The 13,651-nt window shown below is 41.0% G+C and overlaps 1 protein-coding gene across 4 annotated transcripts in view; it reads right to left on the bottom strand.

Annotated features, from left to right (window-relative positions):
- Nucleotides 1–13,651, bottom strand: part of hdac3 (histone deacetylase 3) — a 43,779-nt gene that overhangs the window by 19,170 nt on the left and 10,958 nt on the right. For 3 of the 4 annotated variants that reach the window (XR_007263352.1, XM_048603596.1, XM_048603594.1), the window contains exons 2-8: nucleotides 8,955–9,037; nucleotides 7,417–7,559; nucleotides 4,207–4,288; nucleotides 3,184–3,240; nucleotides 3,037–3,092; nucleotides 1,618–1,751; nucleotides 898–978 (exon numbers count right to left, since the gene is read on the bottom strand). Coding sequence is in view for 3 of the 4 variants with exons in the window: in XM_048603594.1 (XP_048459551.1) it covers nucleotides 898–978; nucleotides 1,618–1,751; nucleotides 3,037–3,092; nucleotides 3,184–3,240; nucleotides 4,207–4,288; nucleotides 7,417–7,559; nucleotides 8,955–9,037 (636 nt within the window). In the remaining variant the exon portion in view is untranslated. The remainder of the gene's footprint in view (nucleotides 1–897; nucleotides 979–1,617; nucleotides 1,752–3,036; nucleotides 3,093–3,183; nucleotides 3,241–4,206; nucleotides 4,289–7,416; nucleotides 7,560–8,954; nucleotides 9,038–13,651) is intronic. The other variant, XM_048603595.1, reaches the window with a different exon arrangement.

Here is a 13,651-nt window from a genome sequence, read left to right as displayed (position 1 = left end):
ACTTTAAGGGCATTTAAATGGTCATTGGATAAACATATGGATGATAATGGAATAGTTTAGGTTAGATGGGCTTCAGATTGGTTTCACAGGTCGACGCAACATCGAAGGGCCTGTACTGCGCTGTAATGTTCTATGTTCTATGTTCTATTGTCACACAGTTCTGTAGATCAGTAGTATGCTATTCAAAGTGATATGCCCATATTTACGTACTCCATTCAGCTGGTCAAAAATTGCAGCTGCTGCTTAGACTGTTCATACAACCTGCTCCTCCACATTTCACATCCCACGTGATCATCTTACTACATTTTGAACAGCACTAATGAAGGTAGCGTAGTGGACATATATAACAGTATGGAGCTAGAGGAACACAGCAGGCCAGGCAGCATCAGAGGAGCAGGAAACTCCAGCATCTGCAGTTCTTGCTATTCCATAGTGGACATAAATTGGGTTTGTGAGCCAAAGACCCGGACTAATATTAATCCAGATAGCACAAATTCAAATCTTCCATATAACTCTGAACTCAGATTCTTATTCAAAATCAGGAGAAAAAAAATTAGTGAATTAAAAGCTGGTCACAGTAGTTGGCCAAAAAACTGTCACATTATCATAATATCTCCAAATGTCCTCATGCTATATGAGATTCTGGTTCCCCAAAGATGTGTTTTGACTCTTAATGGCTTTCAGAAGTACCAGTGGTTACAGAAAGCCCACTATCATCTTAAGATGACTGGGAATGGGCATTATATGCTGAACAATGTCCACATCCTGGGAACGATCTTTTTTTAAAGATAATCTATTTGATAGACAACTCAGGAAGACGGAGAGAGTTAAAAGGAAGGTTGGATGGATATTTGCCAGATTAAGTTGTAGAAGAGATCAAAAAGTTCCGTTCCTTACTTTGGTCATCGATTCCATCCCGGAGTGGAACATTCAGGCAATAATACCGTCCACTTTCTGCACCAACCTCGTACATGTCACCTACAAAGAGAGCGGTGTTTTTCTATGAAAAGGAGCTACTATTAAACAATAAAAATCTGAAAAGAAATGAACTCTGAAACAAGTAACATAGGACCTGGATGTGGCCATTCAGCCTACTGAACCTATCCTGAACTTTCAACACCAGAGGAAACTGTCCTCATCATCCAGCATATCAACTAGCTTAGTCACTTTAAACACCTCAACAATGTGACACGTTCATCTATACACAAGAAAATACAAATCTAGTTACTATAAATAATCTGCTGCTTATTTCCAGCATATTTGGGTTGCCTTGAGATTTCTAAGGATGAGGTGAATGACAAATTGTTACTTTTTAATAGATTGTTCAGAAATGCAAGCCTTGACACCAGTACAGCTTTCTGCACTTTTCTAAGTACGCAGTCAGGATGAGATGGCTAACATCCATCTGAACAGGCACATGGGACCTTAATTTAACATCTTAGTCAAAGAACGACAATTCAGACAGTGCAGTATTCCGTCAGCAACCGCCCCTATGTCTATGCAGCGCTGCCTTGGGGAATTGCTGGTATGAAACCCTAGAATTCATACTTTAGTGGAAAAAATGCACTGAATTTTATTTTTGCCCCTCATTCGGGTCACTAGCTGCAAAATTCTCACCTGTTCCAGGGAAAAAGTAGTTCCCATACTTGTGGAAAGATACAGTCATAACTCGATCAGTGAGATAGAAGGCTTCCTGCACCCCATCACCATGGTGAATATCAATATCAATGTACAGGACACGTGGATGGTACCTGCAGGAAATAAATAGTTACTTGGGAGTTTAGATTTACCTGTAGAGTCACAACAGACATGGGCCTTTGACAGATGCAGATGGAGGAACGGCATTTCATTTTCTACTTGGGCACCTTACAGCCTTCACAACTCAATATTGAGTTCAGTACGTTTAGAGCCTGACGTCTTCGATCCCCACACTCCACGTCCTTTCATGACATGGATGACTTTCAGCACAGCCAACCCATTATCACCTACCTAGCTTTTCTTCTTCCCTAAATTACAATCAGCCATCCCTTTTAGAAAAAAAAGACACATACTTTATTCTCTCTCTGGGCTCCGCCTATCTGCTCACTCCTCCCACCACTCCAATCCCAAATCCCTATGCCCTGCCATAAACAGAAAGGCCTCTTGTTCCTCGAGTCTGAAGGGTCACTAGACTTGAAATGTCAACTCTGTTTTCTAGTCCACAGATGCTGCCAGACCTGCTATGCTTCTCCAGCAATTTCTGTTGTTTCAGATGTGGACTTTTGACAAATTCAGAGCCACAAAAAGAATTCTTCAATGTAACAAACAAGAGATTTCGAATTATATTGTCAGAAGTAAATGATTTGAATCACAGTGACCTAATCTGAAGCAACATGGGAAGGAGGTGGACGATGGGTTTGCATGGAAGCTACACAGCTCCTGACACATTCCCTACCATTCAATTCTTGACCCCCAAAACTTCAACAACATTTTGAAGGAAGAGAATCCCAGATTTGAGTTACTGTCTGGCTGAAGAAATGTTGCCTGACATCAACCTTGAACAGCTTCGTTTTAAGAACCCAGAAGCTTGAGGGAGCAGATCACCCACCAGCTGCCACTCAGTCACTAGTCTTGACCGTGGTGTCCCAGGAGGTCATCCAGTCTTGGGTATGCTGAGTACCACAGACACCCACAAGGTCTCTGCGGACCTAGTTTCAGAACAACTGCACCAACTCACCCAACTGAATGGAGTCTAATGAAGTATAAAACTGCTGTTGATCCCAACTTGCACTGATACCCCACACCTGACAAAACATTCTGCAGAGGATACAAAGAAAAACCTGCAGGGGTCCATCATCTTTCATTACCTCAGGATGTCCCAAACATGTCACCAATTCGATACTTTCCAAGTGGAGTCACTGGTGCAATGCAGGAAATCCAGCAAATCAGACCATTGTTAACTGAGATTGTACTATATTTGTAAAACTCCAACCAGGTGAGAAATATCAACTTACAATTTCCTGCATCATTCAAAAAATAATTTTGAAAATATCTTACTTTAGCAATTCCAGGATTCCAATGACAATATCGTTCACATAACAGAATCCCGAAGCCTATGGAAAGAGAAATGATCAAGACGAAAGACTTTAGATGAAGTCCAGTGATGCAGATATTAGATAGATGTTTTATCATGTTACACAATACCTCAAATTTCTTTGCATGATGAAGTCCTCCAGCCCAATTAATGGCAATATCACACACCTTAAAACAAAGTGTCAGTCATCAACAGAATGTCATTCATCAGCAGGCCATATTTAATATCATTTCTTAATAAAAGACAGTGCGGATAGGCAGGCAAAGAAAGCAGTCATAAAGTCACAGATGTACATCATGGAAACAGACCCTTCAATCCAACTCGTCCATGCCAACTAGATATGCTCAATTAATCTAGTCCTATTTTGACAGCATTTGGTCCATATCCCTCTAAACCCTTCCTATTCATATAACCATCTAGATGCCTTTTAAATGTTGTAATTGTACTAGCCTCCACCACTTCCTCTGGCAGTTTGTTCCATACACACACCACCTTCCGCATGAAAAAGTTGCCTCTTAGGTCCCTTTTAAATCTTTCCCCCCTCACCTTAAACCAAAGCCCTCTAGTTTTGAACTCCCCTACACTGGGAAAAAGACCTTGTCTGTTCATCCTATTCATGCTCCTCACGATTTTATAAACTTCTATAAGGCCACCCGTCAACCTCGGACACTCCACAGCCCCAGCCCATTCAGCCTCTCCCTGTAGCTCAAACCCTGGCAACATCCTTGTAAATCTTTTCTGAGCCCTTCCAAATTTCACAGCATCCCCCCATTCCTATAGCAGGGAGATCAGAATTGAATGCAGCATTTGAATCATGCAGTGTTTTTTCTGGGGGGGTTGGGTGGAGAGCAAGAGCGAGGGGGAGAGAGATTGAGAGCAAGAGACAGAAACAAAGAAGGGGAGGAGTCAAGTGGGAAAGGGAGATAAATAAGCAGAGGCACAGGCAAGAACAAACAGGGTGACTATGAGATGGACAAATGAATGATGCTGAATGAATGAGGCGTATGTAAGCAGATGATTGCAGAATCCAGAATCAACTTCATGCCCAAAAGTACTGGCCCCACACTCAAATAGTAACCAAGCCATATAGTTGAATAAAGTTGCTTTTGAACAGCAATACATGTCCTAGTTACCTTGTTGTTTAATTGTGTTGCTCCTTGTAGAGAAGCTCCTGTGTATCTTGAGCAGAACTCGAATAATCCCGGAAACACAGGACTGAAAGTATAAAGTAGATTTCATTCAGATTCAAGCAGTTTATGCACATTTTTTTGGAAGTCTGTAACTTGTGAACACTGGTAAAGACAGAAGTTATATTACGAAGAGGAGGCTGAGCTGGTTGTTCAAATTTCAAGTTTCAGAAAGTGAAATTTAAAAACGGTAATTCCTCACCACCCGTGTCATTAATTCTACTCAACATGCAACAGATTAAAAACCATTTAATGGAATTCAGGCTCACAAATAAGCTTTGGAGATAGCAAGAACTGCAGATGTTGGAGTCAGAATCAATACAGTGTGGAGCTGGAAGAACACAGCAGGTCAGGCAGCATCAGAGGAGCAGGAGAGTCGACGTTTCGGGACCCTACGTGATGAAGGGTCCCGACCCGAAACGTCGACTCTCCTGCTCCCCTGATGTTGCCTGACCTCCTGTGTTCCTCCAGCTCCACATTGTATTGACACAAATAAGCTTTCCCCATTTTAAACATATCGTGTAGTTTTGACATTTATGAAGTCTCTGTGAATTCTTGGAAGAGACAGGAACCCATATATCATATGTACTCCAGTAAAAGTCAAACTCATGTGAAAGTCAACCCCCTATTTTTGGCCAAAATGTCTGGAATTTTTATATATCTTGTGTAAAAGCTGACCCTAGTTTTTCACAGATAATAGATGAACATTTGTGAGTCAACATATTATCCTGTGCATAATTGTCACGATGAGGAAATTTTTTTTGTGTTATTATGTGTTTTGAAATTTCTTCATCATTTCGTGTAAAAATGCCCTCCAGAAAAAACAAAAAATATATAGCAGCGTTTAAACTGAAAGTTCATGAAGTTGCAGAGAACACAAAATAACTGTGTAGCAGCAAGAGAATTTTGTGTTTTGGAGAAACTGGAGAAAGATATCAAACCAACTTCAGACAATGCCAAAACAAAACTGCGCCAGAGGTAAACTGAGCAAGTGGCCACAATTGGAGAAAAATGCTGTTGAGTGGGTACTTGAAAATCGTCAAAATGGAAAATGTGTTAGTCGTGAAACCATTCGAATCCCTGCACGAAACGAAGGATGGAATTTAGGATTTTGAGGCAAGTGCTGGATGGTGCACAAGGTTCATGCGAAGGCATGACTTAGTACTTCGGCGCAGAACTAAGACTGCACAAAGCTGCTTGCTGAACCAAAAGACAAGATATTACAGTAATTATGATAATTCACTTTTTTTTTCTTTATTTGTTTAGAGATCGATTGGGCTTCTGCTAATGATGCAGTATTTTGGACTGTAGCATGAATTTCAGCTGCTCAAAAGTAGTATCCATATAATAGTCGACCCCATAAATTTAACCTTGAAAAACAGTCTTAAAAATTCCACTTTTACACGAGTATATATGGTAATACCTCTGTTCCCAAATACATCTGCCTGTATCAGATTAAAAATCTGATCAGGGACATGCAATTATTTCATAGCCTAGTTGTAGTAACAGTCTTATGGCATGAGAGGCATGTGACAGTGCATGGTTGCCATCAATATGCATTGCACTTAAGTATGGGAGATAGTAGGAACTGCAGATGCTGGAGAATCCGAGACAACAAGGTGCAGAGTTGGATCCTTGATTTAGACTGTCTGATCAAACGCTCATACTTACAAATGCAAACTCTTACAGGGTATAATTTTAAATACCCAATACATGAACATTTCCTGTACATACGAACTGATGTTTTATATTGTGTTATGATTCATGTACAAATCGACTTGTGATCAGACTCAGGAATGGAACCCGTTTGTAACAGAGACTGCATGTACTACGACTCAGCCTACTCATCCAGCCCTTAGGTACTTGTTAATCAGATTCAAGGGTCTTTCTGCCTTGAGTGATTCTCAGTGAACTGGCACTCCAGGAAACAGGTCATAAAACAATAAGCAGGCAATTCTGTCCCTCAAGCTGAGTTTGCCATTACAATTGTGACTGATCTGATTGTAGCTTCAATTTCGCTTTCCTGCCTGCTCTTCTAACTTAAACATCATTGAGTATATACGAGATTGATTTAGACAATACCCCAGCCTCCCTTCTGAGGAAGAGAATTCCAAAGAATAACAACCCTTTCACAGAAGATATTTCTCATCTCAAACTTAAACAGAAGATGGATATTTTTTGAATAGCTCTAGACTTCCCCATGTGGGGAAACATCATCTCGGCATCCACACTGTTAAGCCCCCTCACAATCATATTTGCTTCAATAAGATCACCTCTCATTCTTCCAAACTCCAGTAAGTACATTCTGAACCCATTCGACCTTTCCACCAAAGACAACAACTCCATTCTAGGAATCAGCCAAGTGATCCATCTGATCCATCTCCAATTCTGCAAGTGCATTACTCCTTAGTTAAGTAAACCATTCAATACACCTCGAAGAGTTCACCACATTTATACTCAACGTGCCTTGCAATAAAGACCAACATTTAATTTGCCTTCCTAATGACCTGCAGAATTACTTCCAAATGTTCTGACTTGCCACGTTTGACAAGATCTTTCATAAACCTACATTTAGTAAAACCTGAATTAGTGCCACATTGCATGAATTGTACTGAAACAGCTCCTCTGCAATTGTTATACAGTGTCAAGGTGTCAGTCATTTTTCTGAATATAGAGAGCTATCTAAAATGAACAGGAAAAGTGCAAGTTTGTTGTTCATTCATGGGATGTGGGTATAACTGGACTGGCCAGCATTTATTGCCTATTCTTAATTGCCCAGAAGGCAGTTAAGAGTCAACCACATTGTTGTAGGCCAGACCAGGTAAGGACAAATTTCCTTCCCTAAAGGACATTAGGGAACCAGATAGTTTTTCCAACAATCGACAATGAATGCATGATCATCATCAGACTCTTAATTCCAGATTTTTATTGAATTCAAATTCCACCTTCTGCTGTAGTGGAATTTGAACTCTGATCCCCAGAAATTTACCAGGGTCTCTGGATTAATAGTCTAGTGATAATATCTCCAGGCCTTTGCCTCCCCTAAAGTAGGAGCCACACTCAACATTAAGAAGACAAAAACAACCTGAATCAAGTCAGCAGTTCAACAGAGTCACAGTTGCCACATTTAAACAGACAGCCTTGTTTCTCCCTTACCAATCGTCTCCCACATTGAAGGTGTTCAGGCTCTTGGTGAAACCCTGCATGTTGTTGGGACTCACTCTCTGCAGGAAATCTATGTAGTCCTCAGAGTGAAACCGGCACATGTCATGTTGAGAGGCCTGATAGGGTTTGAATACCTGTTGGAAACAAGGCTATCATTGAGAATTTTACACTCGGATTTGTTTACCCTCATCCCTAAGTGTCAAATGGGGAGAATGGTTAAATGGACTAACAGTACACTAGAACACCTGCAATCCATCTAATATGACTAAACAGTTAATACAATATGCTTTTATCCTACACCTTTAAAATAGTATATTACCCAAAGTGCTCCCCAAATGACAGTGATTTTATAAGGTGGCACACCACTGCCTTTCCAAAGGGGCAACAACGAATGTCCAATAAACGTTGGCCTTGCCAGACACGACCACATCCCCAGAATCAAAAAAACAGAGCATGAGCGATGAAGAAATTATTTATGGCATTAGTACATTGCTGTTAAAGCATTTTCTTCTGGGGAAATCCCAAAACAGTAAGTCAGATCCCGGACCACAATTTTTCAAATGTAGGGATCCGTCCCAAATGCATTAACTTTAGTTTAGTAAGATAAAAACCACTTCGATGAATACACTGCCAAACAGCAACACACTTTTGCATCGTTCTTTTCAAAAGCTCCAGTCACAAATGTTCAGCTTTTCAATCAGATTAAATGCCTAGGCTACCTCAATGATTTTCCTGGTAAGCAGCTACTTCCAGACCATTTTCTAATTTGACACCCCATAAACCAGCAATAAAGTAGCATACCAAATAAATGAAAATCTGTCTTTTAAAATACTCTATTAAAATATAATTTCATGTAGTTATGTAGGATCCAGATATGCTCTTCAATTTCCCAGTGATAGAAGGCTCCGTGATGCCCCTCTCATCCTGTTTCCTTACTCAGGGTCACCATGCATGACCCCTACTTCACACTGTCCACTAAAATAAGTGGAGGCTGGGCAGTCACCCTGCTGCACAATGCTCCCTATAAAGATGGCGACTTGCATTTACCCTCCTGCACATCACCCCCGAAAGACAGTGGGAGTTAACCCAGGTCTGTCGCCTTGCGAAGGTGCAAACATAGGACCAGTGTCTTCTCATTCAGGGTTTGCAGTCTACATGTTTATGCTGCCTTTCCGACACCTGTCTCAGAGAGACTGAGCGCCAAGGAGGGCAAGGACAGGGCTGGATTTTGCCCAGGCCTCAGTGCTACTGTAGGGCGCAGTCTCTGATGAAGCAGAGACTATGATACCATCTGGTGCTTTTGCAAATCCAACAAGAGTCATGACCCACAGTTTGGGAAGTGCTGCCTCAGCCTGTTTATGAAGGGGCATCTTAGGAAGGATCTAAATGATTATTGGAGGAAAGGTGTCATTACAGTGGAAGGAGAACATGAGGCACAAACCAACTCAGATGGGCCAATAGGTCTGTTTCTATACTGTACGTTTGGTCTAATTCTGTGAAACCAACAGTTTTGAAATCATTACACATACCATCATTTTCTTGTATAGTCCATAATGTAGAACCAAACTGTGAGTGAGAGACAGACGATGTGGCTTCATGGGATGCCCAGCACCTAGACAAAGTAAAACAGTGAGACAGATTCTGTGGTATGCTGCCAAATACATCACAAACACAATTTAAAAAAGGATAGGGTACATACATGGGTTATACAGAGACAGCTTTTATCTATACCACTGAAATGCTGCCAAAGAGTTTCTGAGGGCACTTCGTAAGTGGGGAGGAATTGGGTACAGGCTTATGTAACAGGGAATGAGAAAAATCTCTCCCCTTCCCCAATAAATTTTAAACCGCCACACGTTCTGATTTATTGCTTTCAGTGCAAAATAAAAATCACCATTACAGAATTGTTGAGGTCTAACTAGTGTCATACGCAAGTTTTAGGATAACCTCCTTGGTCTTGTACTCTTATGCTATCAATAAAGCCCAGGGTATTAAAAGCTTTCTTAATTACACACTCCACATATCCCACCAACTTTAACGACATGCACATATACACCCGGGTCTCTTTGCTCCTGCATCTCCTTTAGAGTAGGACTCTTAATTTTATACTCTGCTTTCTTCCCACAGATGCTGCCAGACCTGCTGAGTTTCTCCAGCAATTTCTGTTTTTGTGACTCATTACAACACACTGGTCACCTTTGAAATGTTGACTGTAGGATCTTTTGGATTCACCGGAGCAGATGTTCAGCATGTCAAAAAGAGAAATACTGAGAATTGAGTCAGTAGCAAATGGAGCAAAAACAGAACAGTTGGAAAAGCATAACAAGCCAATTTGAAAGATAGGAACTTTACATATCTCCAGATTCTTTTAAGTCACTTTTAAAGTGTAGTCATTGTTGGAATACAAGAAATTTGCTCCCACAAATGGTAACTAGACAAGTTAAGTGATACAATAACCTGAAAACCAAAAGAACTGTGGACGCTGGAAATCAGAAACAATAACAAAAATAGCTGGAAAAACTCAGCAGGTTCGTCAGCATCTGTGGAGAGAAAGCAGAGTTAACATTTCAGGTCCAGTAACTCTTCTTGACAAGAATTTCTGTGCTAGTGCTAAGACAATGACCTGTTTTAATTGAGGGATAAATATCAGCCAGGACAATGAAAGGGGACAGGCAAGGCCTCAGCTCAATGTCCTACCTAAAAGACATCACCTCCAACCACAAAACACTCACTCAGTATTAAACAAGTGTTAGTTTCATTTTTATCCTCAAGTTTCTGGTCTGGGACTTGAATCCACAATTTGTCTTACTCAAAGTCAAGAGAAGTATCATAAATCAGGACGTAGACTGAGGGTTTGAAGTAGTTAACTCTATGTGAAAGCAAAGCTATTAAAAATAGGGACACAGTACAAACTAAGTCCCACATAATCCTTATCCCCGCACTGCAGTTAACTCCCTCTCTCTCACCTCTTCACCAGCATCCTTGACGGTCCTGAATCTCTTGTTCATCTACCATCAAAAGTCAGAGGATTGCAGGTTAACACTTACTCCAGTGCACTACTGATGGAGTGTTGCACTGGTGGAGGTGACATTGCTTAGCTGACATACTAAACATCTGCTCAGGTGAATTCAAAAGATACCACAGTCGCTATTTCAAAAATGACCAGTGTGTTGTAATGAGTCACAAAAGCAGAAATTGCTGGAGAAACTCAGCAGATCTGGCAGCATCCGTGGGAAGAAAGCAGAGTTAACATTTCAAGTCTGGTGAGTCTTTATTGTTTTACTTTAGTGTTTATCTCACTGCCACACTCTGCTTTCATCCTACTGATGCTGCCAGACTTGGGGAGTTTCTCCAGCAATTTCAGTTTTTGTTTCAGATCTCAAGCATCTGTAGTTCTTTGTTTTATTTTAGTAATGTAACCACTCTCCTGGTTCAACATCAATGCCTCAACCTACATCACTAAGACATGATTATTTAGCCAACGACTCATTGTTGATTGTGGAATCTACTGTGCAATTTGACTGGCATGTCTTCCACAGCAGTGGCTGCAATTCAAAAATACTTCATTGGCTACAAAGTTGTTTGAGATGTCCCAGAAGTACTTTATAAATGCATGCCTCAACAAATATATAAAATACACAGAGGTGCCAGGTGCATTCAACACAAAGCACCTTCAAAAAGACTATGAAATTCAAACATGGAAGTGACCAGTCGGGGACATGTACAGTCAGAGACTCTGTACTTGGAGTCTAGCAGGATCAACTCCTCTGATCAGAGATTCAGTCTCTCCCACACAGCTGCTCCTCCTCCGGAGACAGAATCTGTGATAAGAGGTGCATCTGAAGGCGAGATTGAGAAAACCTGAGATTAGCCAAGCTGGAGGTCATAGTCTGACCACATGCATGCTGCCTTGCTGGCGAGATTCAGAAGCCAAAGCAGTGGCTTTTCGGTGGCTTGGACAGAGTTTCGGCTGGGCAACAGACCACTCGGCCTGCATGCTAGTTGATTGAGAAGATAGGTATCATAGCCTTTTGCAACATGTAACTTTATCCATCACTGACCAAGTTTATCAGAGTTTAGAACCACTCATAATATTCCATGCACTGCAAGAAAAGGACACAAGAGAACTTTCTACAAAGGGGTCACGATTATGGTCGCCAAGATATTTACTATTTATGTACAGAGGAATAGAACACAGAGATAGATCATCTGCAATTTTGTTAAAACAAAGAAATAGAACATAGAACAGTACAAGACAGGAACGGGCCCTTCGACCCATGATGTCATGCCAGACACGACACCAAATAAAGCAAATCCCTTCTGCTTGCCCTTGGTCCATATCCCTCCACTCCTTGCATATTCATGTGCTTATCTAAAAGTCCCTTAAATGCCCTATCGTATCTGCCTCAACCACCACCCCCGGCAGTGCATTCCACTCTCCTACCAGTCTCTGTGTAAAAAATGTGCCCCTCATGTCTCCTTTGAACTTTCCCCCTCTCACTTAAATGCATGCCCCCTAGTATTAGACATTTCAACTCTGGGAGAAAGATTCTGACCGTCAACCCTATCTAACCATCTCATAATTTTATAGACTTCTACCAAGCCTTCCCTCCGCCTCCGCTGCTCAAGAGAAAACAACCCGAGTTTTTCTAGCCTCTCTTTATAGCTCATACCCTCTAATTTAGGCAGCATCATGGTAAACCTCTTCTGCACCCTTTCCAGAGCCTCCTACAGGTTACCGAACTGACAGCCAGCATCTGACATTCAATGCGTATGAAGCCCTTCAGGAAGCTATTTGCGAATCATGTTTTCCCTAATTACAGAAATTCTTGGAAAATCAGGTTTTACACGAGGTTTCCATTGGGAACATAGGATTAGGAATAGGCAATTCTGCTCTGCCATTCAATTAAATCAAGGTTCACTATCTACCTCAATGCTAATTTTCTATTTATTTTGGTGAATGTACAACAGTATGTGAGGTTTATTTCTAATAAATAACCAAAAAATTCCTATTACAGGCACTTAGTTAAAAAATTTGATAGCGTAACGTACATGTCATCGTTGATATTTGTGCTAGATTATCAATACCCTCAAAGAAGAAAACACAAACTCAGAAGGCAATATTACTTCTTGACAACATTGTTAAAATGGAGTTTGATACAATGACAAATAGCTTTGTGAATCAACACTGGCCTTGAGAAAATCTCTCAAAAAAAACCCTTGATAAAAATTTTAACTCTCTCAACTGTACATAGAAAATGTAACCCATGTAATCGTGCCTAAGCAATATAATGCAAGGTATTTTGGTAAAGGCAAGAAGTTTAAAAACCGTGGATGAGCAAAAAAGTCTCTCTCTATATCGCCCATTTCTCATTTTCCCAACTTCTGTAACTCACTACTAATATACTAAATATCATCCAACATTTTGTTAAAATTCATTCACACAATATGTCCCAACAGCAAGGTATTTATTGTCCATCTCTGACTGAGCTGGAAAAGATGGTGCTGTGTCTCCTTCTTGAATGCAACTGAGTGACTTGCTTTGATTTGACAACTTTAGAGCCAACTACACTGAAGTTACATACACCATGGTACAGGCAAGGATGGCAGATTTTCTTCTCTAAAGGACATCCTGAACCAAATACGTTCACACCTTTCCAGCAATTTCTAATCACCATTACTGATATGAAGTATTAAATAAATTAATTAAAATTCTAAGCTGCTGAGGTAGGGATTTGAGATCTTCCCTCTGGTTCATAAATCCACATCCCTGAATTACTGGTAGCATCACTGCTGGGTAACCTGCCATGTAATTTCCCCTGTCTCACTGCAGCACTTGTACACCTAATAACCACTAAGTCACATATGGCCATTTATAAATGTGTCAGTGTTCCCCATGTCTCGATATGTTCCCCTTTCTCTATAACCAACTGCACGTAACCCCATTGGCACCTTCCAGCCACTGATCCGCCCAGTAACCACCTCTCCATGTAGCTCAGTTCACTGAATCACTTCAGTTATCATAACATCTCTCCACTTCTGTATATTTCAATTTACCATTCATTTCCTCCCATACAGAGAGTGGACCCCAAGTCTCTATAAACCCCCTTCTCAGACTCCCTTCCGATAATCCAATGTGTCCCCTCCCCCAGTCTGTATGTCCCTCTTGTTTCACCCTCCACCACAGTCCCTACATGCTCCCTCTCGCTTCACCCCTCACCCCCCC

Source organism: Rhincodon typus, chromosome 12, assembly GCF_021869965.1.
Source record: "Rhincodon typus isolate 14 chromosome 12, sRhiTyp1.1, whole genome shotgun sequence".
Classification (NCBI taxonomy): Eukaryota; Metazoa; Chordata; class Chondrichthyes; order Orectolobiformes; family Rhincodontidae; genus Rhincodon; species Rhincodon typus.
This window is presented reverse-complemented; position numbering and strand designations above follow the sequence as displayed.